The sequence below is a fragment of the Eleginops maclovinus genome, chromosome 12 (genome assembly GCF_036324505.1).
Source record: "Eleginops maclovinus isolate JMC-PN-2008 ecotype Puerto Natales chromosome 12, JC_Emac_rtc_rv5, whole genome shotgun sequence".
In the NCBI taxonomy this organism is placed as follows: Eukaryota; Metazoa; Chordata; class Actinopteri; order Perciformes; family Eleginopidae; genus Eleginops; species Eleginops maclovinus.
This window is the reverse complement of record NC_086360.1, coordinates 24847673-24874562: the sequence shown is the minus strand read 5'-3', so window position 1 is coordinate 24874562 and position 26890 is coordinate 24847673. Positions and strand designations below refer to the sequence as shown.

At 41.3% G+C, this 26890-nt stretch overlaps 2 protein-coding genes across 3 annotated transcripts in view; both read right to left on the bottom strand.

Moving 5' to 3' along the window:
- LOC134873522 (GDNF family receptor alpha-2-like) overlaps positions 1-16263 on the bottom strand; it is a 56358-nt gene extending 40095 nt beyond the window's left edge. The window contains exons 1-4 of one of the 2 annotated variants that reach the window (XM_063897188.1): positions 15660-16263; positions 15402-15550; positions 13779-14147; positions 389-475 (exon numbers count right to left, since the gene is read on the bottom strand). In XM_063897188.1, coding sequence (XP_063753258.1) covers positions 389-475; positions 13779-14147; positions 15402-15453 — 508 coding nt within the window. In that variant the 5' untranslated portion in view covers positions 15454-15550; positions 15660-16263. Of the gene's footprint in view, positions 1-388; positions 476-13778; positions 14148-14909; positions 15062-15401; positions 15551-15659 lie in introns of those variants that run through there. The other variant, XM_063897189.1, reaches the window with a different exon arrangement.
- A 2441-nt stretch (positions 16264-18704) lies between these two features.
- Positions 18705-26890, bottom strand: part of bco2l (beta-carotene 15, 15-dioxygenase 2, like) — a 34153-nt gene continuing 25967 nt past the window's right edge. The window contains 8 exon segments of the mRNA XM_063897187.1: positions 18705-20017; positions 20258-20368; positions 20537-20719; positions 21247-21378; positions 21791-21961; positions 22365-22525; positions 25702-25719; positions 25722-25841. Of these exon segments, the coding sequence (XP_063753257.1) occupies positions 19901-20017; positions 20258-20368; positions 20537-20719; positions 21247-21378; positions 21791-21961; positions 22365-22525; positions 25702-25719; positions 25722-25841 (1013 nt within the window). The 3' untranslated portion in view covers positions 18705-19900.

The window sequence follows — 26890 nt, the reverse complement described above, 5'->3', positions numbered from 1 at the left end:
TTCACCCTCTCTAGAAGTCTCCAATCGTATAACAACCTAGTGAGGCTGTCCAGCAACATCATCTCTGTTCCAAACCATGTTCTGAACAGCGAATATGAGCTGCTACCATCTAATCGGAGATACAGGGTCCCTCGATGCAGCAGTCAATCCTTACAGTAAATACAGATCAAATGCACGCTAAAGGGTCATTGAGCATGTTTCTCTCTGTGATTGTGATGTTAAATGTTTTTTCATGTATCGTGTCTTGATATTTGTCCATGTTTATGCTACAAATGGAGCTGCTGTGACGCAAGTCAAATTTCAGACTTGATCTGATCATTAATGTATTGTCGTATCGTACAATAGACCACAATGTATTTACTGTAGTTCAAGATCAAACCTGACGTACCTGAAGAGATGGAGGCCAAGCGAAATGCGTCATGGTGTCGGCTTGGTGGTACAGGTTCATACGGGGTTGAGTCATCCATGTCTCCACCTGTAAAAACAGTAGGAAGATGAAGGTAATCAGCATTGGTTGTACAGCAGAGCATTTCCCAAGACAGAAACAAGAATTCATTTGAGCTATGAGGACCTGACTAAACACACAAAAACTCAAAGGAAATTCAGTTCATGAACACTGTAATAAATGAGATTGCACATTACACTGCAATGATGTCATTCCGGTATACTGGCTGACCAAGACTTGAATCGGTTTGGTGTTTTTCTTCACATGGAAAGCAGGATGTTTATCATGGTCAAATCATTTCCTCTTTAAGAGAGTATTTTGTCTGTGCCGTGGTTTGATTTTGGGGAGCAGCTGAAAGATTAAAGCCCGAGCAATACATCTTCCCCGCGAACAATGTGTTTCCAGAGCTGTTTGTAGGGGGGAAAATGTTTTAAATCAAATTAGCACTCAACTGACTGAGTCTCTCCCGTGTGCCTGCTTCTCCGTAGGCCCTAATCCTGCATTTAAAATTCATAGCCATTCGGTGTGATTGAGACAACCCCTCCAGTGTGTAATAGCTTTGCATTCTGATCCCAACAGAAACACAGCCAGGGTGTTGTGAGGAAGGTTTGGAGGCCCGCTGGTACAAATGAGAACATTTTCAAACCTGTTGGAACAAGACTGCAGTCTGCCTACCAATCAGTATATCCAATCAATACATATAGTTCACTTTGTTTATCAACATCCTCCTCAGATGCTTTCCCAGAAGATGATGTAAGCTGATAAAACGTTGTCTCGTAGCCGTTGGATAATAGGTTGGGATATCGGGTTTTGTGTGTGTGTGTGTTTGTGTGTGTTGCGGTATGTTCTCCATTTAAACTAATCAAAAGCACAGGAAGATATGTACATTGGCTCACAGTTAAAAGGAATGGCTAAACTTGGATAGTTAAAGGAAGTCAGAAAGGGAATGTTCTATCGTAATTTGTCCACAGAGTAAAGAAAAACAACCTCAGACGCGCGTACAGCAGACTCGTCGCTGTACACCGAGTTCTACATCTCCACTGTCAATCAATACTGACAATCATAACAAGATGGAGCCGCTCAGCTGGCCATTCTCCGAGCTCATAGCTATTGACATCTGGCACAAGTGAGGATTGTAAGTGTGTTTAAGAGAGAGAAGGGGAGCAGAGGAGAGGCAGACCGGAGAGAAAATAAAGACAAGCATCGGAAAACAATCGGAGGGGAGAGGAGCAACACATGCATTGTAACCTGAATCACCTGAGGTTTTGAACACTCAATGTACGTTCCTTGTTTGTGTTTTGTAAGGATACTGTAAATAGACTGTATTTCTATAGCTCTTTTTCAGTGTGTGCAACGCCTCAAAGCGCATTACATAAGTCAGCCTACATCCATTCACTAAAGCTGCCACCTGCTCAGGGACAGTGAAGGAAGAAGTACTCCGGTACCTCAAGTAAAAGTATTAATACCACAGTCTAAAATAATCCAAAAGTCCAAATCCAAAAGTAAAAGTACAGATGTATTATCAACAAAATGTATGAGAGTATAGCGAAGAATTTCTCTTTTAAAGAATGTACATTAACCAATAAATATAAGAGTTTGTTTATGTTGTGATTCAAACTTGTGGTTACATGTTACTGATGTGAAAAGCAACTAGTGACATATAGTGGAGTAAAGAATAGATTGGCAGCAAATGGAAAAACTCAAGTAAAGTAGAAGTACCTCAAACTGATACTCGAGTACAGTAAATGTACACACATACTTAGTGGTTACTTTCCACCACTGCTCAGGGAGACTCATATTGACACACATCACACACTGTTGGATACGGGGAGAAATCTGGGGTTCATTTAGAGTTCATACACGAGGACACTTCGACATGTTTACAGGATATCGAACAACCACTCTTCCCTGAGCCACAAGAGTTTTCTTTGAAAGTGTATCTCTGTTTTCATATTTTCTAGTTGCCTCTGCATCATTTCATGTTAGTTCTGATGCTTCTGCCAAAAGACAGATGCTGCCGGACTGGAGATCTCTCAGTAAGTCTAATTACAACAATTACCGTCCGAAGCCACAGTGCTTCAGAAGCCTTTCAAGAGTTCAGCTAAGCACATTTCTTCTGGCAGCAGGAGACAGTTGTTTTGTATTTCCTATAAAAGAGGGAAATATTTTTCAGAAAAGTACAACGCTTCTTCCACTAAAAAAACACTTTGTGCTGCGCAGAGCAACATGGAAATAAAGGATGCCCTATCTTTTGTCAGGAGCAAAACAAATTGTTATGAGGTTGCTTAGCATTTTGTTCTGGCAGCTTCTTCCAGCGCAGGGAAGCTTCACTGCACAATCAGCCTGGGATCAAACAGTGTTAAGGCACATTAAACTTCATAAGCAGAACTGTACAGTGTGGCCATCCAATAAAACAATGTCAAACCACAACAGTAGCTGTAGTTACTGAATATTAAAAGCATATTTACATGGATGTAACAAGCCGCACTGAATCGTAAAAGTGCCAAACACAGTATAATCACACCCACCCTTAGGTTGTGAGGACAGCAGGAGGCCTTGTTGTACTTTTACAAAAAAAAGTGCTCTTTGACAGTCATCCTGGACCCAATTATGCATCCATAATAGAAAATACTTCCCAGCTGTTCAGCGATAAGATGTTTTCAGCCACAGGGCAACAACTTATCGCTGTAATTAAGCCTCCGTTTGACTTCATTTGCTCTGACAGTGTGTGGAGCATGACCGGCACGGCTCAGACAGGCATGCAGGCCTTTCCCTGGTTACATCGAGGGAGGAATACTGCTTTAAGTGTGTTCACTGTCTCTTCCTTTGCCATAAGGGGTTTTATGAAGCCGTTAGGCCATCGCCCTTTTCATATACATTATCAATGAAGCTAAACTCCTGGGGTGACGGAAACGCTCCTTTGGATATTTTAGTGACTTTCTTACTCTGTTTGTTTTTTAAAGGTGCCCTATGCTGATTGTGTTTCTATTTATTATTAATGTTGATTTAATATCGTCGCCCAGTTTTGCTGCAGGCAATGTTGTGAAAAGACCAAATTGTAATATTACTTCTTATTAGAATCATAACAATGTTTTTGCACCACCACTTCTGTTGCTACATTAATCACATGAAAGCAAAGCACAGCCTGGAGCACAGCCGGAGGTCTCCTTGAGGAACTTGCCCGGTGACAAAAGGTGACCAAGCCTTTTTTCGTCAGAGCTCCCAAATGTTGCAAACGAGCTGTCAGGCATATCACAGCTTCCTCTTCAAAGCGCTTCTCAAAGCATCCTTGTATTCCTATAGAAACGTATTAGACGGAACACTGGGAAATGAGAATTCACATTTTTATTGCATTATGATAAAATGCATTAATGTTTCCTCTCAACTCCCTCCCATAATGTGCTCATTTCAAGGAGGAGAAGATAAAGTGATACAAATGCATTTTCTATTTTTTTTCCAATTGTGTTTAACAGAACACAAGTTGAGGCATAAATTCAGTTAGCGGCTCACTGTTTGAAGTGGTATTGACATTTTAAACTCAATTCCAAACCACACAAATAGAATATTGGATTAGCTCTGAATAATATTTCAAGTCACACTTCCAATCCGTGTGTCGTGGTGGGCCAACACAGCTGAGGAAATGAGTGATTTCTTTTTCAGACATGCCTTTTGGCTATGTGGATGTAATGTCAATATGAATAGTTACACACCTGCTTACTTAAATCGGCATTTTAATACCTGGTGTCTGATACTAGATGCTTAATACTGTGTAAATATTGCACAGCTTCATTAAATAGCATCTTTACAGCTTAGAGTTTGAAGAAGATCCTTTACTTAAGAAATAATCGAAATAATGCCGAGACGAGTTACCCGTAATACGCCGTATGGCTTCCAATCTTTTGTTTAAGAGTTTAGAGTTTACTATTTTCTCAGTTTTCTTTAAATAAACGGACAGTGCGTTGATTTTCTGAACCCTCACAACAAATACTAGGCTCCTAAATTACTCCACTTCAACTACAAAGTACTGATTTCAAAACTTAAAGGTCCCCTGTTATGCAAAATGCACTTTTTGCTGTCTTTTATACATAAGTATGTGTCCCCGGGGTGTAAGGAGACTCACAAAGTGTCAGAGAATACAACCCTCTGTCTTTTCCTCCTTACCCACATCTCTAAAAACGGGGGTACAAATGAGCTGATCCAGATTTGCTGCCGATATGACGTCATATCGGAAATGGGGGCTGGCTTTACATCACATTACAACTCCTGGCAACGTCCAGCCCAATATCAATCCCCTCCGCAGCACCTCTGTGTCTCTGTGCAGGATGTCTGCAGGAGGGACTTAGTGTTGTTGTTTATATAATACATCTAATGTCTCTGTTCTCGTGGTAAACACTGAGAAGTGTTTCAGAAATAATGCTGGATGTGGTTGGGGACATAATATGGCGTTTAATCACGGCAGCGTTTAGCTGAGTTTCTCCGTTAGAAACTTCTCTGTTCAGACAGAGAGATCATGACGCTCCAAAGGGGCGTGGCCAGCTTCAGCTCATTTGCATGAAAGCGACAGTCACAGAATCAGCACTTTCGAAAACGGGGCTGAAACAGAGGGATAGCGCACATGCTAAAATGCATGATCTGTTTGGTATTTTGAGCAAAACAGGAAACCTTCAAGTAAAAGTACAAAAGTATTGACATCAAATAACTAAATTTACACACCCTGCACAATGACCCATTTCAGAAGTACAGAAGTATTATCTGCTTAATGTATTTTCTTTCATTTGTGTTTTTTTAGTACAGAATGCATCTTTTTACAGTATTATATTAATATGGTTATGATTTAGATACTGGGAATACTGTTCAGTAGCTACAATACTGCAATACCATCCATCTTCTCCCGCTCATCCTAAATAAATGTGCTGGAGTAAAATGTACAATATTTTCCTCTTAAATGTAGTGGAGGTAGAGTATTAAGTTGAACACAGTATGTCAAAAAAGGACTTAAGTACAATACTTGAGTACTTAAATACTTTCCACCACTGCTTAGCAACATATTTGGGCGAACATTAAAAACAGGCAGCAATAAGACTCTCCTCAAAATATCATTTGAATAGAAAACCCCATTTTGGATATTGTAAATTAAGGTTGAATTATCAAAATGATCAAAAGAAGCAATAACTGTAAAAAGTCATTGCTGCCGCTGTATTGATAACTGAAAGATACCGATCCAAATGATCTATGTTTATAACTAAATTGTGTTTGGCCCCTAGTAGTGCTTTCAAAACTTGGCTGCCTTATACCAACAAGCAGCTATTTCAATTAATGATGCGGAGCGTGAGAATCAAAGGGGGGGAAATGGAAGTCACCATGCTGGGATGACAGCCGCCGGGCCTGCTAGTTGACTCCAGTGACACGCTTTCATTCAGCGACGCCGTGAACCTTCCTGCCATGAGTGAGTCTTAATGCCCACATCATGACAGCGTTCGCCGAGCAGAAGGGGCCGTCACTCACTCTCCTCTCTGATATAGAGCCTGAGAACTCACTCCACTATAATCTAAACCCCGCTATACCTGGCCGCTCTGTCACACTCTCTATACAGCCTCGTGTTGAATGGGAGTCATCTGCAGCACTTCACCTTTCAGTGTGGAAAATCATTAGACAGATTTACGCGGAGAAACAGAGCCTGTTTTGTCATCATATTTCACTGATCCTTTTTGGGGAAGGAAGATAAAAAGGTTGAAAAGGAGGAAGAAGACAAGGAGAAGGGGAACGCTCCGAAAGATCCTATTGATCACATCCAGAGGCTATCGACAGGTCCCTTCCTCTGATGATGAAGCAGCCACCTAGCGGGTGCAGGCTGGGTCTCCAGCAAGGGGAGGGAGGAAGCAGAGAGGACGTATTCAGCATGCAGGAGCCTGCTTTCCCTATCCCCTGACATGCGGGGCTGGCTGGAAAAATGTTCTGCTTATGACAGTGGATGGCTAAGGTAATGGCCGGTGACTGCTACCATTGCTCATAGTAATGATGGTTTCACCCAGGAATACTGTGTACCTTTGTAACCCCCCCTACACCTCTTCGTTTCCACCCATGACTCTCTTTTTTTACCCTTTGGTTTTCTCTGTCTCTCTCTCAAACACCCCCCCCCCCCTTCTTATCAGTTATCTACCGTCCTCTCCTCGCCTTGTGTGCCATCATTCGCTCCCTCCATTTCTCTCCCTCCCTGCCTGAGTCAATCATGATGTGAGCAGCATTCTTACACTGTCAATTTCAGGTAACTCTACACGGCTTTTGAGGCATACTTGTGGTATTAGCATGATGTGGTGACACATTCAAAGGGTGACCTTTGCAACTGTGACATTCTTGAAAGTGGGGAAAATAAATCATGCCATGAAATTGTCTGGTGCGCGCGTCATCTCATGCAAAGATACAGTCTTCTCTCACAATGAGCTGACAGGAAGCTCTCCTTTCTCTCCCTGCAGTGAAAGTTCTGCTCAGCTAATTAAACTGCTCTGAAAGCCCCCCACAAAAGAACTTCGATTGCTACTTGAAGACCCGGGCTGTGGTTCATGGCAGAGGCTATGAAATAATGTATGATAGAGGTGTGGAACTTATCGTTTAAATTACTAATTCTACTGCAATCCTGCAAGGCTATATCCACATGAGTCCCAGGGCACGATTGTAAGAGAACCACAGCTGCCTATATAAGATCCCTGTGTGTAGCAGCCAATGTTTCTTTCTTAGTAATTACTTCTTTTATAGATTCAAACTGCAAGACCTCATTCCTCATACCAACTCGGCCCATTCTGAGCAGAAACCACCCATTATCCATCAAGGTGACTGACACATCGAATTTAACTGCCATATTTCCTTTAGAAAACAGAATTAATGGGAAACAATTAGCACCATTACTGATGGTTTCAGGCGCAGTACAGTTTAGCCTAAAGGCAAGCCATACAGCTTAGAAATCAAGAATGAAATCTGGCACCACATCATATCAGAAGGGGAGTATACCGTCTCTTAAAATTTTAAAAGGGAAAGAAATACCACTCCACCACCTGCTGAAAGAGCATACATCAAACTCACAGTGTTGCCATACTCTGTACTGTAAAGCGTTTTCTCAGCAGTGGTGCATTGTTTTTTTTTATCACATAAATTCAACTTGGAAACACTTAAAGATTCAGGCCTCTCAATGGACCTTTGTAACTGGAGACGCTCATGCTGCTCATAAGTGTCTGAACCTTGTTTGCTGTAGCTAATGTAATTTACAGTTCCATCTCACGGACAGAGGACACACTGCAGCTTAAGGGCCTGTTCCACCAGGGCATTATACGGTGAGTCTGCTTTGACTTGGCTTAAGATTTATTACCTTTCAGTCTCAGGGTAGACTCCTTGGTTTGCTTTCAACTAAGTATGACATTTTCAGTTATCACACCGAAGCATGACGGAACCCTCTGGAGAAGACAGAGGTGCATGTCGCCCAGTTTGACGCAGTGGTTGTGATTTTAGATCTATGCAATCAGAGAATTAATTTTGTGGTTGAAGAGAACTGTTCACTGGCTGCAGAAAAACACCATTACTCCAACCTGATTTAGGGACACAAGTGATTGTTGATTGGCTGGTGATGGCGTTCTGGTTTAGCAATGATTAACACACATCTCACATACAAGGTGACATCCTTTCTGTCCTTCGTTTTTTCTGAATTTGAAGGGGCTCTATTAAGTTTTATTGGGTTTGCCCTTTCCTAAAGTGTGCTTCATTGGTTTTATGCATGTAAATGGTCTGCAAAGGCTCAAATCTCCTCTCCTCTCTTTCCTGCCGTATTAGAATCCTTTCTTTTCTTCAGTAACATGGTGACATCACTATGTAACACTCTCACTTCTCTTGTGCGTGATAGGTTAAGGTGCGGGACATCCCTAGGTGATTGCCCAATCACAACAGAGCCGGCCAGCTGACCAATCAGAGCAGACTGGTCTGTGGTTTCAGACAGAGGGTGGAAAGAGGTGCTGCAGCACAGGCAGTATGAGAAAAATAAAGAGCTTTCTGACCATGAAAGCAACCTGATACTATATATTATATCACATTTGAGACACAAAATACCAATATGAAAAGGGCCCCTTTAAATTCCTTTAAAAAAAATGGCAATCAGGATTCAAAAATGCAAATTGAAATAAACAAAATGTTTACATTTACAACTGATTCATTTTTCATCAGCCATAGAAAAATGTAAAGTTGTTTTTGCCTCACACTACCTTCCCTTTAACCAAAACAGTTTAGTTTCTGCACCTACAGCAAGTGGAGGCAACTCACAACATCTAAAATAAAATGCTGCAGGGACTGGAGGCCTACCTGCAAAAACATACTTTCCTATCATTCAATATTTACTTCTTTATCAGACATCAGTGGAATAACAAAGAGACAAAGCGGTGAGGCGATGAATGTAAAGATGAAGATCTATCAAAGCTTGTTTTGAATCTTTGATTGAGGTTGATTTTTTCATTATTCTCCACATGCCTTTGCCCTCAAATTGATTCATGATGGGAGTACTTTTATGTGTTAAAGCCATTCGGTTTATGAAGTCCTTTTGATCTGGAAAATAACGATTGTCTAGATAAAGGAGTTGCGCAGATTTCAAATGCAATTCTCTTTTATTCAAGTACAAACGCTCAAGGCTTAGGGGCAGTCCTTCCTTCATTCAGACATGAAAAAGGAATCCGTTTGGTCTAATTATGACAAATTCAAGAAGTGCACAGAATCTTTCATAAATGTGTTATGCACATTTACATTTGATATATAAAGTAATCACTATTTAACATTGAGGGAAACATATTTTGTGTATTGGTGCCCATGTTCAAAAGAAATATCCTTTCTTACTTGAGAAAACATTTACTATGCAGCCTAGCTCAAAAAGCTCAACTGTATAATGTTATGTTTTACAATTATGAAGTCAAAGCAAAACATCCCAAATTATTTGTCCCTTTTTAGTAATGTTTTTTCCCACATATTGGATTTTTGGTACTATTTACAACATCCACTTGGTTCTGTTTTAGGAATAAACAACATTACTACACGCATTAAATTAGGTATTGCTATAACCTTGCCCAAGGCAGTGGATTATTGTGCTGTTTTGCGTTGAGCTGATCTGGGAGTCAGGGCATTGTTTCAAATCCCAGTCCATCCCTGGTCCACATCAGCTTTCTCTTCATAGACACAATGGTTAAGTCCCGGAGCTGGCAGGCCGACTCCCTGCTCCGGTCAGCACGGGTCATCAGATACAGCCCAACTTCGAGCGTGGCCTAATTTAAAATGTTCTATCTCAAAACATGAAGTGTGTGTGTGTGTGTGTGTGTGTGTGTGTGTGTGTGTGTGTGTGTGTGTGTGTGTGTGTGTGTGTGTGTGTGTGTGTGTGTGTATACAGTATAGAAGTACATGGGTAAGTATGTAAACGTATGAATTTCTGAGTGTACTTATATACATATATTATTATTTATTTTTTAATATGTTTTATATTCAAAGATCATGATATATATATGTATTTTTTAATATATATATATATATATATATATCATTTTCTTAAGCGTTGAAATTACTTGACTCGAGGAAAGGCTATTTTTTTCACAAGTTGTATTTTCTGTCCTCCCGTTTTTATTAGCTTTGTTTTCCGGTTACATGACTGTAGTGAATTTACTTAGTAGAATAAGAATGTATATACAGTGGGGCAAAAAAGTATTTAGTCAGCCACCAATTGTGCAAGTTCTCCCATTTAAAAAGATGAGAGAGGCCTGTACTTGTTATCATAGGTATACCTCAACTATGAGAGACAGAATGAGAAAAGAAAATCCAGAAAATCACATTGTCTGATTTTTTATTTATTTTCAAATGATTGTGGAAAATAAGTATTTGGTCAATAACAAAAGTTCATCTCAATACTTTGTTATATACCCTTTGTTGGCAATGACAGAGGTCAAACGTTTTCTGTAAGTCTTCACAAGGTTTTCACACACTGTTGCTGGTATTTTGGCGCATTCCTCCATGCAGATCTCCTCTAAAGCAGTGATGTTTTGGGGCTGTCGCTGGGCAACACGGACTTTCAACTCCCTCCAAAGATTTTCTATGGGGTTGAGATCTGGAGACTGGCGAGGCCACTCCAGGACCTTGAAATGCTTCTTACGAAGCCACTCCTTCATTGCCCTGGCGGTGTGTTTGGGATCATTGTCATGCTGAAAGACCCAGCCACGCTTCATCTTCAGTGCTCTTGATGATGGAAGGAGGTTTTCACTCAAAATCTCACGATACATGGCCCCATTCATTCTTTCCTTTACATGGATCAGTCGTCCTGGTCCCTTTGCAGAAAAACAGCCCCAAAGCATGATGTTTCCACCCCCATGCTTCACAGTAGGTATGGTGTTCTTTGGATGCAACTCTGCATTCTTTCTCCTCCAAACACGACGAGTTGAGTTTTTACCAAAAAGTTCTATTTTGGTTTCATCTGACCATATGACATTCTCCCAATCCTCTTCTGGATCATCCAAATGCCCTCTAGCAAACTTCAGACGGGCCTGGACATGTACTGGCTTAAGCAGGGGGACACGTCTGGAACTGCAGGATTTAAGTCCCTGGCGGCGTAGTGTGTTACTGATGGTAGCCTCTGTTACTTTGGTCCCAGCTCTCTGCAGGTCATTCACTAGGTCCCCCCGTGTGGTTCCTGGATTTTTGCTCACCGTTCTTGTGATCATTTGGACCCCACGGGGTGAGATCTTGCGTGGAGCCCCAGATCGAGGGAGATTAGCAGTGGTCTTGTATGTCTTCCATTTTCTAATAATTGCTCCCACAGTTGATTTCTTCACACCAAGCTGCTTACCTATTGCAGATTCAGTTTTCCCAGCCTGGTGCAGGTCTACAATTTTGTCACTGGTCTCCTTTGACAGCTCTTTGGTCTTGGCCATAGTGGAGTATGACTGTTTGAGGTTGTGGACAGGTGTCTTTTATACTGATAACGAGTTCAAAAAGGTGCCATTAATAAAGGTAACGAGTGGAGGACAGAGGAGCCTCTTAAAGAAGAAGTTACAGGTCTGTGAGAGCCAGAAATCTTGCTTGTTTGTAGGTGACCAAATACTTATTTTACCGAGGAATTTATCAATAAATTCATTAAAAATCCTACAATGTGATTTCCTGGATTTTTTTTTCTCATTCTGTCTCTCATAGTTGAGGTATACCTATGATAAAAATTACAGGCCTCTCTCATCTTTTTAAATGGGAGAACTTGCACAATTGGTGGCTGACTAAACACTTTTTTGCCCCACTGTATATATGACTTTTCCCTACTAACTACATAACAGCAAGTCATTTTATGTGCAAAATGTTTAAATATATGTTTGCTTAAGGCACCAGAGGTTACTTTTTAAATATATTTCATCACATTAATACTGAAAAATGTCCAGGTCTTTTACAAGCTCCGCCCTCCTCTGACTGTCATCATTGTCCTTTCACCTTCTCAAGCTCTACTCCTCTTTTTTTAGTCCTTAGTTCCTAACTTTTCCTATCTTTCTGTCTCATATCCTCTCTAGAGCCATTCCTATGTTAACAACAGTAGAAAATGCGTCAAAACTACATTACGCATCATCTTACCCAAGAACTACACCCTAACCTTCCTGATTTGTCCACAAATCATTTTCAAAGTGGTTCAGCACCATTTCAAGAGGGTGTGTTGGGATTCGACCCTTCGTGTTTGTTTCCAGAGATGGATGTTGTACATAGATTGTTTCCAGTTAACAAAAGCGTGCTTGACTGCACAATGGATCGTGATTTGATTAAAGCTGCACTATAAGAGCTTTTCGTTTGTGTTAAAACGGGTTTTATCTCTGAGGGTGACAAGGCCAAAGCAGGACAGTGCTGAGAGACATCTGCTGAGTAAAGAAACAAAAACTCTGTGAGGGGCAAGCACAGGAGGTCTCTATCCCTGACAGTTAGACAATTTTCATGAAGCACTCAAACACAGACTCTTGGAGTGATGCCGAGCGCCTGTTTCTTGGGGTAAAAGAGAAGGCGAGAGAAAGAGATATAGAGGGAGACCAGAAAGATCATTACAAGGGGGGAAAGAGTTCAGAAAGAGAGGGAGGAAGACAGAAGGCCTGGGGAGCATCCATGTCATTACATTTCCCTTGAACTCATGTCAGGGACCCTCTGCTGCCATCAGTCTGATGAAGTGTATAGCTGGTGCTATGAGCAGTCATCCTGGTAAATCACTTCACGGATCGCCACACAAGAGCCCAGAAAGCTCTGAGCTTGGAGACTTTGCAACATTTCCAACATCACCACACGTGTAAAAACAGCCGAGCACGTAATGCCCTTTATGTTTACATGGCATGACACTTGACATCAGTCACACAAGCTTCGGCCATGTGTGAGCATGGAGAAATGTCGCTCGTGGGTTCAGGACTCACTTTGAGCCCGATCCCCAGGGCGCTGCAATCTCCATCAGCTCTGATTCAGTCAGATATGTCTTCATGTGAAACACTTATGACCCGTATGGACCACGAGTCATGTCAATCCAGGAGGATGCTTCATGCTCTCTAAATGCTTTGCAACGTGAAAACAAGAAGGTTACAATAAGAGTGCTATTTAACGTGCTGGATAAGTGGACATAAGGGCCACTGAGCTATAGAATTGTAACCTAATATGGAACACTTTAGGTGAAAACCAATAATTCCACCATAACAGGTCTATGTGATGTAATCCCATTAAAGCTCCATTACCTTAGAGTGGGAGAGGAAAGAAGGAAAGCATATATTTTTCATCAGGGGCTTCTGGGTATCATTACAACAGGGCATCAGGGAATAGGGCATCAACAAGGGTGTGGAGTGCATCCTCATTGTCTTTGCCCGGAAAGTACACTCTTAGTTGAGATCGGAAGAATCATTTAAAATAAATGTTATATTGCTAAAGGATGAAACTCATGCACATTCACATCTACAGAGGTGTGTTTCACTTTGACAGACAGAATGCTTACTGCCGCAGTGCTTCTATAGTAGCTATATGACCATGAGGCTCATGAAGAGCCCTGCTGTACATTTTCAGGAACAAAACCATTTAACATGGTGTGAGCTGGATTCACGGCCACAAGGGGAATACAGAAGGCAACAAATGACACTGAAGATCCAGGTCGTTCATAATGAGCTGACTGTGAAAAATGTGGAAGGAGCAAGTACTAATTTATACGTTTGTAGTTTCACAAAGCATGATTTAAAGAGGTATAATTATGTTGCAGGTTGTGAAATGGCCACACAGTTTAACATGAGGTGAATTTGTGAGACACAGAATAGTAAAACCATCTGCCTCTTACCTTCATTGAGTCCCATGTGGATGGTCCAGTAGTTCTGCAGACACTGCAGCTCCTTCTTCATGCCCCTCTTGCAGCGGCAGTCATACAGAGGACTGACCAGGAGCACTTCCAAGGCCGCCTGGCACTCCCTGTTGTTGTCCAGCATGGCTTCCTTCTCCTTGCCCACAAGGCACTGGCGCATCACCCGGTACCGAGAGCTGCAGTGAGGGTCCTGGTTGCACATGTCACTCGCCTGGATGCAGTCCACCCATTCCGGCTGAGCTCCGGGGCCAGACCCGGTGCCCGGAGATCCTGGAGAACCATTGGCCATGGAAACGGACAAACCTGAGGGAGTCTCCCAGGAACTTGCTGACTCATCTGGGGGACAGACTGGTGTGACAAGACAAAAAGGGCTCAGAAATTGCACTGGAATATGTGGGATTTTGTATTTGTGTGCAAGCATATCTTAAAGCTGCTTTCATTTTGTGTTCTTTTTGATTTGAGAGCCATAAACATGGCTTGTGACATGCCGATACATGCCATGGTGTCTTTCAGCAAGACAGTTACACTCTTCATGGTTCACATTACTCTTATACATCTCTCCATGGAGTCGTGTTAAGTTCTCTTTTAATTCATATTCTGTAATTTTCTATTCTCACTTTAGGGCATCTAAAAACAAGCGAGTCTGCAGTGCTCAGTTTCCTATTAAATGTAATTAAAGAAAGGCTTGATCAATGAAGTGTATCTAATTATCTCACCTTTATTATAAAAAAAACAAGAAGTGAGCTTCACATAATTCACCTCTAGAAAATGACACCTGGCTTTGAGTAAACAGTGATGCACAGAGTCAGGTGTTGCATTTGACAGGAGTCAACATTCTCTCTCTCTCACACACACACTCTCACACACACACACACACACACACACTCTCACACACACACACACACACACTCTCACACACACACACACAACACTTTGACTACAGGTGATTCTGGTGAAATGACAAGAGAGACCCCGTGTGGTGATACTGAGCATCGACCTCAGAGGGGAGGGGACACTGCATCAGTATCAGAGCAACGTGAAGGAAAAAAAGAGTCACATGAAGTTAACTGTGAAAATATTTGATCAGTCAGATGACTTTAACTGACGCACTGGCGTTTGTGGACGACACTCATGATGGTAATTGGAATGATGTTGATGATGATGATGATGATGATGATGATGATGATGATGGATGATGATGGTGATGATGATGATGATGACATTAAACCAAACACTAGTGTGATGAAAGCTCCGTTTTTTTCCTTTACTGACTAAAAGCTGTGGAAATAATGAGATCCTGTGGGATTTAATGAAGCCAAAATAGTAAGTGTTTCACTCGCATACAGCAACTTCACCTTCTATTGAATGACATTAAACATAATTAAAAAAAATAACAGTATTGGAGCACAAATATGAATTAACAAAGAAGCATCATGAATCTTTTGCCCCTCGAGCAACTCATGCATGAGAAAAGTGGACACACAGCAGATAATGCCCCTTGGCAATCATTAATGTCAGAATGTATCCATCCTGTCATTTTTAATGCTTGAATTGATCACATTTGCGCACAGCTATAAATGTTTTCCATATTTTACTTCTCACCTAAAAGCAGGAGGAAGATGTGAACGCACATCCACACTGTGACAGACTTCATGTTGGACTGGAGATGAGTTAGGGTCCAAACGATGAATATTTCCACCTTGTGAAAGGTTAATTCCCCTCTTCGGATCCTTGACCCAAGCGTAACCTAACTAAAAAAAATGATAAAAAATAAATATCCTCTTTAAAAACGCAAAAAAAATCCTCGACCCCAAATAGTAATCCACGATTTTTAATTTTTTTTTAAATTAATGCACTAACCACGACACAGGAAAAAATCCTCTGATATTGAAGAAAATCAAAAATCAAATGCCAATCAATCAATCAGTCAATCCATGGAGCAGTTTCTCAGGGTCCGTCTGAGCTGCGTTCATTCCGACAAACTACTGAGACTTGATCTCTCCGCATTATAGGGCTCACACTGCCCGCTCCAATTGCCCCTTTGAGACAATTTCTCCCTAAAACATTCCTTAAACTGGCGTGAAAAGATCTGTCAGCTATGCCAATATCTCTAACGAGGCAGAGGAAGTCATCTGAAAGTGCTACAAAACGCTGACTGGATTGTTTTCTCCCCCACCACTGGCTCCTTCAAAAAGCAGTGCGCTCCTCTGGAGGGAGTGAACGCTTCTTTTGCACTGACTGCATGCGTGTCGAGGCATCACGGCACTTTATAAAGAGGAGTTTCTGTGCGCCGGCAGAGGGCGCTGTGGGGAGGGTGCTCCCATTGGAAAACGTGGGTCACATCGAGGCCCAATAAAAAAAATGTTACCCTATAGAAAAATCACCACGATATTTCTGTAATCTTCCTGCAGGGAGCCGGGGAGAAATACACCTGCGGTCCTCGGCAGCGGGGAAATTATACTGACCTCACTTGGCCTGTGAGGTATTTCCTGTGGGGTATTGCCACAGGATTTTCTTTGAAAGCCTATACATTTTGTGAAACAATTTCTGAGATTCATGTGCAAAATCATTCTTGCAAGATTGCTATAGCTTTCGTTAAAGCTTCTTCACAGTGTTTTAAGGAAAGATGAGAAGAAAACTGCAGCAAATCAAGGAAGGAATTCCATTTGTTGTCTACTCACTGCAAGAATATCTGCCGTTCCAAATCTTGTCAATCCATCTTTTATTCAGTTATTTAGCAAATTCATTTTTGGCTGACATTAGCGGTTTACCGACAACTTAGAGAAATGTGCTAATCATTTTTAGGGACAGGGTTCAAGGGTGAACTCAACAAAGATGATGAAAATGTCATCATTCATTTGAGATATACTCCAGCAATTTCTCATGACATCTGTGTTTCCTCTGATTGAAAGAAGATTAAAAAAAGGAAAAAAGAAAACCCGGGCACAATGCCTGGTATTATATATGTGCTCGGAGGGAATAAGCCCACAAGAAGCTGACGTTTTTCAAAGTGGCTTTGCATTAAACAAAATGACTTTGTTGTGCATCATCGCTTAAATAGTGCTGGGAATGTCATAAATCTCTACAAATCTTGAAAACAAAGTCCCTATTTAGAGGCTCTGACAGCGACAAACTGCAAGGCCACTGGCTCATAATGACGTTTGACTGTCAGCCCAGGCTTCCATCCAAGAGGGAAAACAGCTCGCCGCTATAATGGCAAAATCAGCCTCATTCTGCCTATATTGGCCCGGGCTTATTCTCGTCTCCCCCCAGATTTTGAAGTCTCTGTCATTATGAGGACACTGAAAAGCATCATCCTCCCCCATGACTGTCTCCTGCATCTGTCCTGCAATGGTGCTGCAGTGACTGATGCAGCCTCTTCTTCAATTCTTTAAAGCAGGAATGCATTTTTCAACACAGAATGGCAACCTTGTGCAGCCATTTTCAAATCCAGACCAATTTCCTTTTTCATTTAACGGCTTAACAAGAAGGTGTAAAGTTATTCAAGTCATTTCTGACTAAAAAAGAGTTATACAAACCAGTTCAAGTTTACAGTTGCTTGAGCAGTGGGCTCAGGAGGAAGAACACATTTCTTGTAACACAAAAAAATCAAGAGAAACATGAGCTGCAAACACAGTGAACAAAAACGTTTGCACTGTGGATTCCTATTCCTGCTCCACATTGTTTCCACCCATGATTGTGCAATATGGATAAATCTATTTCTCATTTATTTATTTTCTTGAGCCAGGCTGTCAGGTCCACTGTGGGAAATTATCCTTGTTGACATTGCACGATTCACCCCCTCTGTGGGTATTTAATTGCTCCGCTCTGACTCCATAAAGACTCTGCATTGTTTTTTTTTTATGTGTACGATTAGAGACAGCCCACAGAGAGACACACACACATGCACCGCTCCATACTGGTTTCATAAATAAGCATATACTTATGCACACAGATGCACACAATCTGTATGTCAGATAAACGTTCTCACTGTGATGGCTCAAGACCGTGAAGATAGGGAATGACAAATCTGGATATTGAAGACATTGTTCTTACTATTGAGGAAAATCTGAGCCTGTCTCTGAGAAGTGTGTATAATATGGTGAATATAGATGATACCATTATGAATTCATCGGATATGAAATAATGATACAGATGGTAGTCAGAGTTAAGACCCTGTGCAATAAATTGTGCTAAGTGAGACAGCAGGGGGGTTCAGTCATACACACTCTCAGGGGTCAAATAGGAGCGTCTGAAACTGTGAATGCAGGCGTTCTATTTATGCATGCACGTTTTATTTCTGCTGCAGTAAAGGTGCATGCACAAGTGGAATTTGGAATGACTGTAGTTAGTGTGTTCGGCTATCATTCAAGCTCCACCCAGGTCAATCCCACACATTTATCCATCAAAGTGTTAACTATCTAGAGCAACACATTGAACAAACTATTGATCCATGTGCTTAATGTCTCACCCCATAATACTTTAAATTGAAAGGGTGTTAGGCAACATTGATAAGGTTTTGCTTTCGCCTCACAGATTTGCGAAAAAAGGAAATTTAGCTTGAGATTTATCTGAGGGCAAAGGTCGCTGCATCTCTCTCGGCTGGTCATGCTCGTTGGAGAGAGTACTAATGAACCTAAGCTTACAATATTTGCACACACACACACACACACACACACACACACACACACACACACACACACACACACACAATCACACAGAGGTGAAGCATGACTGATTAGATTAGGAATTATGGACTAATTAATGTGCATCTTGGGAGACCTGTGCAGCATGCTTATTAGGAGACACAGCCTGGGGTTGAGCAAGGAACATGACAAAAACATAGGTGTAGTTAATTCCCAGTATTAAATTAATTACATTTCATTACAAACAGTGCACCACGGCTCTTTTTCCTTGCTGTTTTATTCAGTTCACCGTAAAAGGAGAAGCAAAAAATGAAATATCTGTGAACAGTCCTGAATTATTTACGGGTAGGTTGCAAAATATCTTTGAAACTGTAACTCTTGACTGAAGGTGTTTTTTTGAAATATTGGGAAAGACAAAAATGATATGGGTCACATAATATATCTGAAACCTCTTGGCTTTCACACAGCCATTAGTGCCTGTATCAGGTGCAAAGCCATAAGTCATTTAAAATCAATCTATTTAAATCAAAGAGAGGGGAGAAATAACTGATGGCTGCGGATACGGTGGAGTGACAGGTGCAGCTGTAGGCTACTTCTTATTCCTTGTGCGGTCTGCTCCTTTCCCCCTGCATTGTTTTTCTGGCGAACAGTTTAATACAATGCATCAACAAACTGCTCTCACACAAGTCCTACATGTCAGTGTTTATGTGTGTGTCAACTTTGTTTTGGGTTGTTTTGAGCGTCTAAAAAGCGCTCCGTTTCTGATATGACCTCCACTAGACTCTCTGGAGGCTATCGACCAGTTAGCTCCATTTGTTTTCCAGGCATTTCAGACGTTGTCCATTTCTATCACATTACTTTGACAGAAATTGAATTTCCTCTGATGCATTTTTATGTATCCTAAGTGCTGCGCCGTTCTCACTGGGAGTATAGCGTTTCCAGTGGCGTGATGATGCAAAAACATTTTGGGTTTATGCAGAAAAAAAAGGGGGGATAAGGGTTTTGTTTCGATGTTAGTATTGACTTATGTTTTGGTCTATGTTTTTCTCAAGATGATTCAAGTATTGGTCCTTCAAACTAAGCGCTATCGGCCAGGGACACTAGACATTTTTTGAAGGATGTTTCAAAAATCTTACAAGAGCACCTACTGTAAAAACACTTAGAGGACACATTTGATCAGTGTGCTGATGCCATGCTGGGCTTTCTGTCTTGTTAGTCTCCAAAAGATTCCTATCTATCCGACTGTAAGGGCAGCACAGAGCGAGCACATGTACCTGTTCTTATCGAAGAGGCACAAACAAATAGCATGAGTCTGCACTTTTCTTGCTGCTCTTATTTCTTTTACAGCTTAGGAATTGTACAATCAATGACATAAACCGTATTGATATTGATGACTGCTCTGTGGATAAATAGATTGTTCCTTAAATTTCCACAGAGGTGCAAACGGTGGTATGTCTAGCCCATGAGGTTAAACACGCCGTGGGTCCCGTACGGGATATTGACAGGGACCTCTGCTCTGCCCAGCTCAGTGAAGGTCTTGGCATCCAGAACGAGCAGGAAAGTGCTTTTCTCCTGGAAACAGAACAAATTAAATGGGTAATGTAAATAGACAGGTCACAGAACAGCCTTGTCACAACAATGATAGGGAAAGTACTATGCATAAGTACAATTATTTTTGATACTTTAATTACTGTGTCAAAGTGCATTGCTATATTCTCACGTGATAATGATTTCATTTATTGCTTCTAAAGTCGACACTATGTGCTGCCTCTGTCGGTGATTGTTTTTCTGTTGTGACTTTTGTGAACATACTTCTCTGGGTGTAATGATGACTGACAAGACTACTCCATCATCTTCCTCGGTAGCTTTGGGCGAAGCAACAAAGACAGGCTCAGACGGGTACAAGCCGGGATAACGCCACACCTAGACAGGGAAGATTACATGAACATCCCCTTCACTCTGAGCCGTTTCATGTTATAAAACCAGCTCCCCACCTCCTGCTTTCCCTGATAGAGAGGCAGCAGTAGAAGTAACTTTGATGTGCACAGCTAACAACGAGGTCTCCATAAGAAGTCTTTGATTAATAGAGACCTTAAGCTCCTTGGTGTGGACATCCATTTTGAGCAGGGAGTCACTGAAGCAGTGTCCGAAGCCACAGGAGTAGAAGTAGCGGTAGGGTTTTCCATTGTACTGGTCGTAGTTGATCTGAGGAAACTCGAGGCCCCCGTACTGCAGGAGCTCATCATCGTAAAGTTCCTCATGGGTCATGTAAACCTGGAAGGTAACAGGAGGAAGTGACATTTGTTACTTTCACTTCAACTTTTACATTTTAGTCAAAAAATCCACACAAGCAGACCTGATTTACTGTCTCTGTACACTGGTGGAATCAAGGGCGTCACTTTTTGGTGAAAAAAGGTGAGGACATAGGAGGTCTTAAATGGTCTTCAACATTTACACTTTTAGAAAATGCAATGGGGGGTCAGATTAAGATCAGAGTAGATAAATAACAAGATTGGTAAAAGAACAAGCAACATTTTATAATGACTGTTAAATGGCAATTGTTCAGCCGCATGGTGGACATTAGTTTATCTGCTGAAAGTCATGAAGTAACTATCTTGTAAAAGTGCCTTCAGTGTTTCATCATGCCGGATAATTGTGAGTGGGAGTGAATAGGCTGTATTCACCATGATTATAGGCCTCCATTTTTGCTTGACTCCAGGAAAACCAGTATGAATGTAATGCACAGTTAAACATAATACTCAGTATACACAGTGACCGTGCTGCACGCTGTTTAATCGTACCTCGTTTGCCTTTGTTTTCTTTGCTGTGGCTTTATACCCGGTGACAAGGTTTTGATCCAAAGGAGTTTTCGTGTCGACAGTCAGGGGTAGGACATATCTCCTTGGGAGGTTTCTGCACAACGAGTTGTAAAACTGCGAGATGAAATCAGACAGACAGACATGAAAAATTGTGAGCGATTTGACTGAAAGGTGCGATGCAGGCTCCGAAACAATCAGATGCAAACAGATACAAAGTACTGACACAAAATCAGGCTTTCCTTATGACAGTCTGGAGGATTTTCAGGTGAGAATGTTTTGATTGAAGTAAAATTGCAGCACTAATTCAAGAGTGACAGGAGAGAAAGTAAAATGGAAAAAAACAGGCAATCAGATAGAGAGCAGAGAGACAAAGAAAGAAAGGGAGACGGAAATTGCATTGAAGAACAAAGATAGATAAAAACAAAACAGAATCCTGATTCACGTTTCCTTTTTTTTTAAACAGATATTGAATGAAGAAGATGTGAGCAGAAAAATGGTGGTATAACAGACACACCAAACACCTTACCTTGTCCATTTCCTCTCCAGTGCTTCTCCTGAGGTTCTCCAGGGTGAAGTCTCCAATGACCTCACCATCGTCCCCGCAGCACATGTCCATGACCAACATCCCGTTGTCTTCAAAAGCATTGATCTGATGCAGTGTGAACATGGCTGCTGCCCGGTATTTCATCTCACTCTCCTGTCAGGAAAATAAAACACCCCAAAATGTTGAAGGGTTATAAATGCTTTTGAACAAACAAAAACAAAGGCTTCTCTTTTGTTGTTTTTTTTTAACATTTGAGGACAAGCCCCCTCTCTCAGACTGCTGCTATTGTGTTGTACCTTCACATTATGAAAGTTTCATATGCTTAATGGGTATGCTGTGTAATGAGATGAGAAAATTGAGAGAAACAATGTATGAGGAAAGGCTACACCATCAGTGTGTGACTTCATCAAAATAAATAAGGAAAAAGCTCCGCCAGCCGTGAAGAGATTAGCTCGCAGCTTTCCTGTGTTTGTTTCTGGCTATTCAGCAAACGTGCGCATTTCCTACCTCACACTTTTACTGTCCGTGTCTGCAGGTGTGCGGTGGATTAGCTCACCTTGCCAGTGTGCCTGTTGACCAGGTGGAAGATGGTTTCGTACTGCGGCTCCCAGGTCATGACTTTGTGAAAGCTCTTTCCCTGGATTCGGTACAGCATGAACTTCAGCAGGTCCAGCTTGATCGGCTGCTCAATGAACACGATGTAGTTCTCCGACATGACTGGAGACACACAGGAGGACATTAATTCAATAAAATAAAAACACATATTTCAGTAACACATGTGATGAAGCTACTGAAGACTTGCAGTGTAAATCATGCACAATCTGTAGGGTCTTCGGAACAAAGGGACACCGGTTCAAGTCCCGATAGGACCAAAATACCCAGGGCGACTGGTGGCTGGAATGGGGCTAGTGTGCCTCAAGTGCACGGCTGATGTGTCCTTGAGTAGGGAACAAAACCCCCAAATAATCCTTGGCGCTGAAGTTTTGGTGGCTTCTTTGCTCTGACACCTCTCCACTGATTCATGTGCATGTGTGTATATTTCAGGTCATTGTCTGTGACGTAAAGTAAATAACACTAGAGTGAAACTGCATTTACACTTGGGGATTAATAAAGTAAAGTCTTATTCTTAATCATGTTGGGATAATACATTTGAGTTTGATTTTCAGTTCAATATTGAGTCATTTTTGGGTATAATTCCCTCACAGATACAGTATGACTGCTTTGACATAGCTAATTATTATTTAAGGACACATTAACAGTCAATATTACTTCAGTAGTTAGTTAGCTGGGAACCAAATTACTGTACGGGGTAGATGGTAGGACATTTATGTATTTATGTAAACTAAAAATGACCCCATCATTCAGGATTCTTAGTTTTATCCCACAGATCATAAAACCGCTAAACTCTCAACTCTGTGAATTCCCTTCACCTCCTTATGTAAACACATCTGTAAACCGCTAACATACACTTGCGTATTTATAACTTGCAACATGTTCTTGCACTTATTTATAATTCTGTTCCTCCTTGCGCTATTTTACAGGGTTTGATCCAGTTATTGTTAGGTAATGATGGGACGCTCACATAATTACACTTCTCTACCTCAGATATATATTTATTTAAGTCTTATCTGGACATGATTCAAATCTTTGTGTTTATTTTGCACTGTTGGAGGAGCTTATATAATATGAATATTTTCATTGTTTAAACTATGTTGTTTCTATTGTGGACATGACAATAAAGCCTTTGAATGTTGAACATGTTGGACCGGTGATAGGGTTTGAAAAGTGATTAACCCTGTGGGTCAGAAGGCCACTGCTACTATGGTCGGTTAATTTGAAAGGTAGAACATTTCTGCCTCAGCACCGACCTTCGAGACAGAAATGTTGTGCTAGCAGATAAACACGTGAAACGGGGGGTAAACATAACCCCCTATCCACTGTAACTACTGACAGAAGTAATTACGTGTTGCCCTGTCTAACCGTTAAATGCTCCACCACTTTTGAGATTTCTTGGAGCCAGACAGTCTGGCAGAGCGAGGGTGGTCTGCCGGAAATATAGACTGAGATGTTATCAGGGAACTGGTGCAATACAACAACCAAACAGAGCAACATTGTGCAACATCAGGCAGAACAATGAGCATGTGCTTGCGTAAGCTGATTGAGATCAGGCTATATGCTTCACTCTGTCGGTTTTTTTTTTTTATCAACTGCTTGGCTATCAGCTGACCAGCAACATCCAATCATATTGTCACCGGTGGTGGAGGTGCAAAGGTCCTACCTGGTTCCTTTATGAGCCTAAACCACCAAATCTTACATGTTGACCTATAAATGATCAGTTCTTAAAGAGGCCCTTTTTCAGGTCTCATATTTGTACTTTCTCCTGGGACATGTCTCCATGCTTTAATGTTCAAAAAGCTCTTTATGTTTCTCATACTGCCTGTGCTGCAGCCCCTCTTTTCACCCTCTGTCTGAAACCAGAGCCCAGTCTGCTCTGATTGGTTAGCTGACCGCCTCTTCTTTTATTTATGCCCTTTCATTTGTGTGTATATATATATACATACAGTATAAGTTAGGTGTATAGGAGTGTATGTATATACCTATTCTATATATAGTGTATATTTTAACTTTTACTTTTTTTATATACCTCGGGACTGTGGGCAATAGTATATGGAACTTTCTGTCTGTACACACTAATGGAAAGATTGACTATAAAGTTGACTTAGGTAAGTTCGGGGTAGCCTCTACATTTCATAACGTAGTTGAAACCTGTTAGACACACTAGGTTATTGGATTGTTGCCATCCCTGTGTTTTGCTTTGTTCCATCCTTAGTGTAAAAAAGAGTGAGGGTTTTTGTTTGAGTTTTGTTTCTAAGGATAGATTTAGAGATAGGCCTTGTTTTGTTATATTTATTTATTTAGTTTGGCACAATCTCCCTCGTCTCCTCCTCCTCACTTGAAGAACGTCTGGGAAAATATTCTGTTTTAAAAGGAATAAACCTTTGTTAACTTTCACTCTGACTCTCTCCGTTATTGGTTGTTGTGTGTTACTGTCCCCTGGTCCCCTAGACCTTGGTGAGGATGTAACACAAATGACTTGACTCTGTTGTGATTGGCCAACAGTTTAGAGATGTACCGGCCTTCACCCTATCACGTACAATGTGTTGGAGCGTTAGCCAATAGGAGCGTGAGTGTTACATAGTCAGGTTACTATGTTACGGAAGTAAATAAACGAGTCCAATCAAGACATTTTGGGCAGGTGGAGGAGAGGAGGGTGTTGGAGAGAAACTCCCTCTGGAGGGATCTTTGAAATTGTAGCCTTTGCAGACCATTTACACGCACACAAAACAATATAACACACTACAGGAAAGGGAAATTCCCTTTAGCCTAATTGTCACTGACTGAAATATAACAGTAAAAGCTGATTTACAAACAACAAAGCATCAAACACTTTAACACTCATTATTACAGCATCTTGGTAGCCGTGCTTTTTGGAGTTAAGCAAGGGAAGAAACTCAAGTCCAAAAAAAGTTATAATTATGTCTTTTCTAACAGATGACATTTTTTCTAGGACTGACACAGAGGGTAAGAGAAAGTGTGTGCTTTTCAGTGTGAGTCAGAAGCAAAGTTATAGACAAAGAGAGATAGTGAAAGCTGAACAGAAAGACAAAGGAGCTGTGATTGTCAAAAAGAAGCAGGGCGAGACTAGAATTCAAATGAGTAATTAATAAGAGCATGGGAAAAAAGCGGTGACGCTCTCCTTCGGTGAAATAGACTTACCCTGTCAGTGCGGGCGAAAAAACAAAGCCTCGCACAGAACTCATTAATTCCACCTCAGTATACATCCAGCATGCACCTTAAAGACAGTATTCGTTATACTGAAGACAGTATCTCACCAAAGCTGTGATAATAGAAGGTTTCCTGGCTTCAGCGGCTCGGATGGAGCAGACCACTTTGGATCCAGTCAGATCTGCAGAGTCTTCCTTCGCTGCGTTCTCGTCAGGAGGAGGCACACGGATGATGTTGTAGAAGAAACCTAAAGGGGCCCAAAGACAAATGAGGTTGCTGAGAATTGTTGGGATGGATTACATAGGGATATTGATCTTAATACAGATTGTTAGGTAGGCTTGGGAAGTAACGGATTTACATGTAAGGGCAAACTTTTTTCACTGAGGGCCACATACAGAAAAATATACAAAGGGCTGGACCACTCACTAGAGGTGAAAACATGGCTTATTAACACATGAATACTGTGTAATGTATTATGCCATATATATTTAAGAAGTACAATATAAGACAAGCACAAGTTTCATGTCTTATAGAGTTTGCTGAGGGCCGATTCAAAATGGACAACGGGCTACAGTTGGGCCCCCGGGACGTAGTTTGGACACCCGTGATGTTTAGGATACAAAAAAAACCAGTGTTTTCTTACAGTTACATAAAAAAGAAGTATTCAGATTACTGTTGAATTCCTAAATATTGGAGATATAGCAGGATTACACTGTTAGTAAAAACTAAAAGGAGAACATTGTGTTTCTTGTTAAAGAAGGCGAATACTTTAAGCGTTTGAGTGAATCTATACGCCTACGGCCTGAATTTACTTACTTTCATGCTTTCTTTGGTTCATTTGTACTGATTTAATTCAGTAAGTGAACCTACATGTTCATGAAATAGTGTTTGTAAGTTTAACTGTGTGTATTAAACAAAAACGGAGCATTTTCTGTCAGCTCAGATTGCTTTGTTAAACTGTATTTTGTGCTCATGTTTTTCATTGCTGTGTTTAAATGCGTATCCAGCAGTGGCTCAGTAAGTAGGGGCTTGGACTGGGAATCGTAGGGTCTCAGGTTCAAGTCCCCAAACAGACTTGAAATGTGGAAAGTGGACTTCTACTTGGAGAGGTCCCAGTTCACCTCCTGGGCCCTGCTGTGTTGCCCTTGAGCAAGGCACCGGACATCTCCAATCCCCCCTCCCCCATTGCTCCCCGGGCGCTGCACGTTAGCTGCCCACTGCTCCTAGTGCTAGGATGGGTTAAATGCAGAGGAGGACTGTGTGTGCTCTGCTGTGTGCATGTATGTGACTAATAAA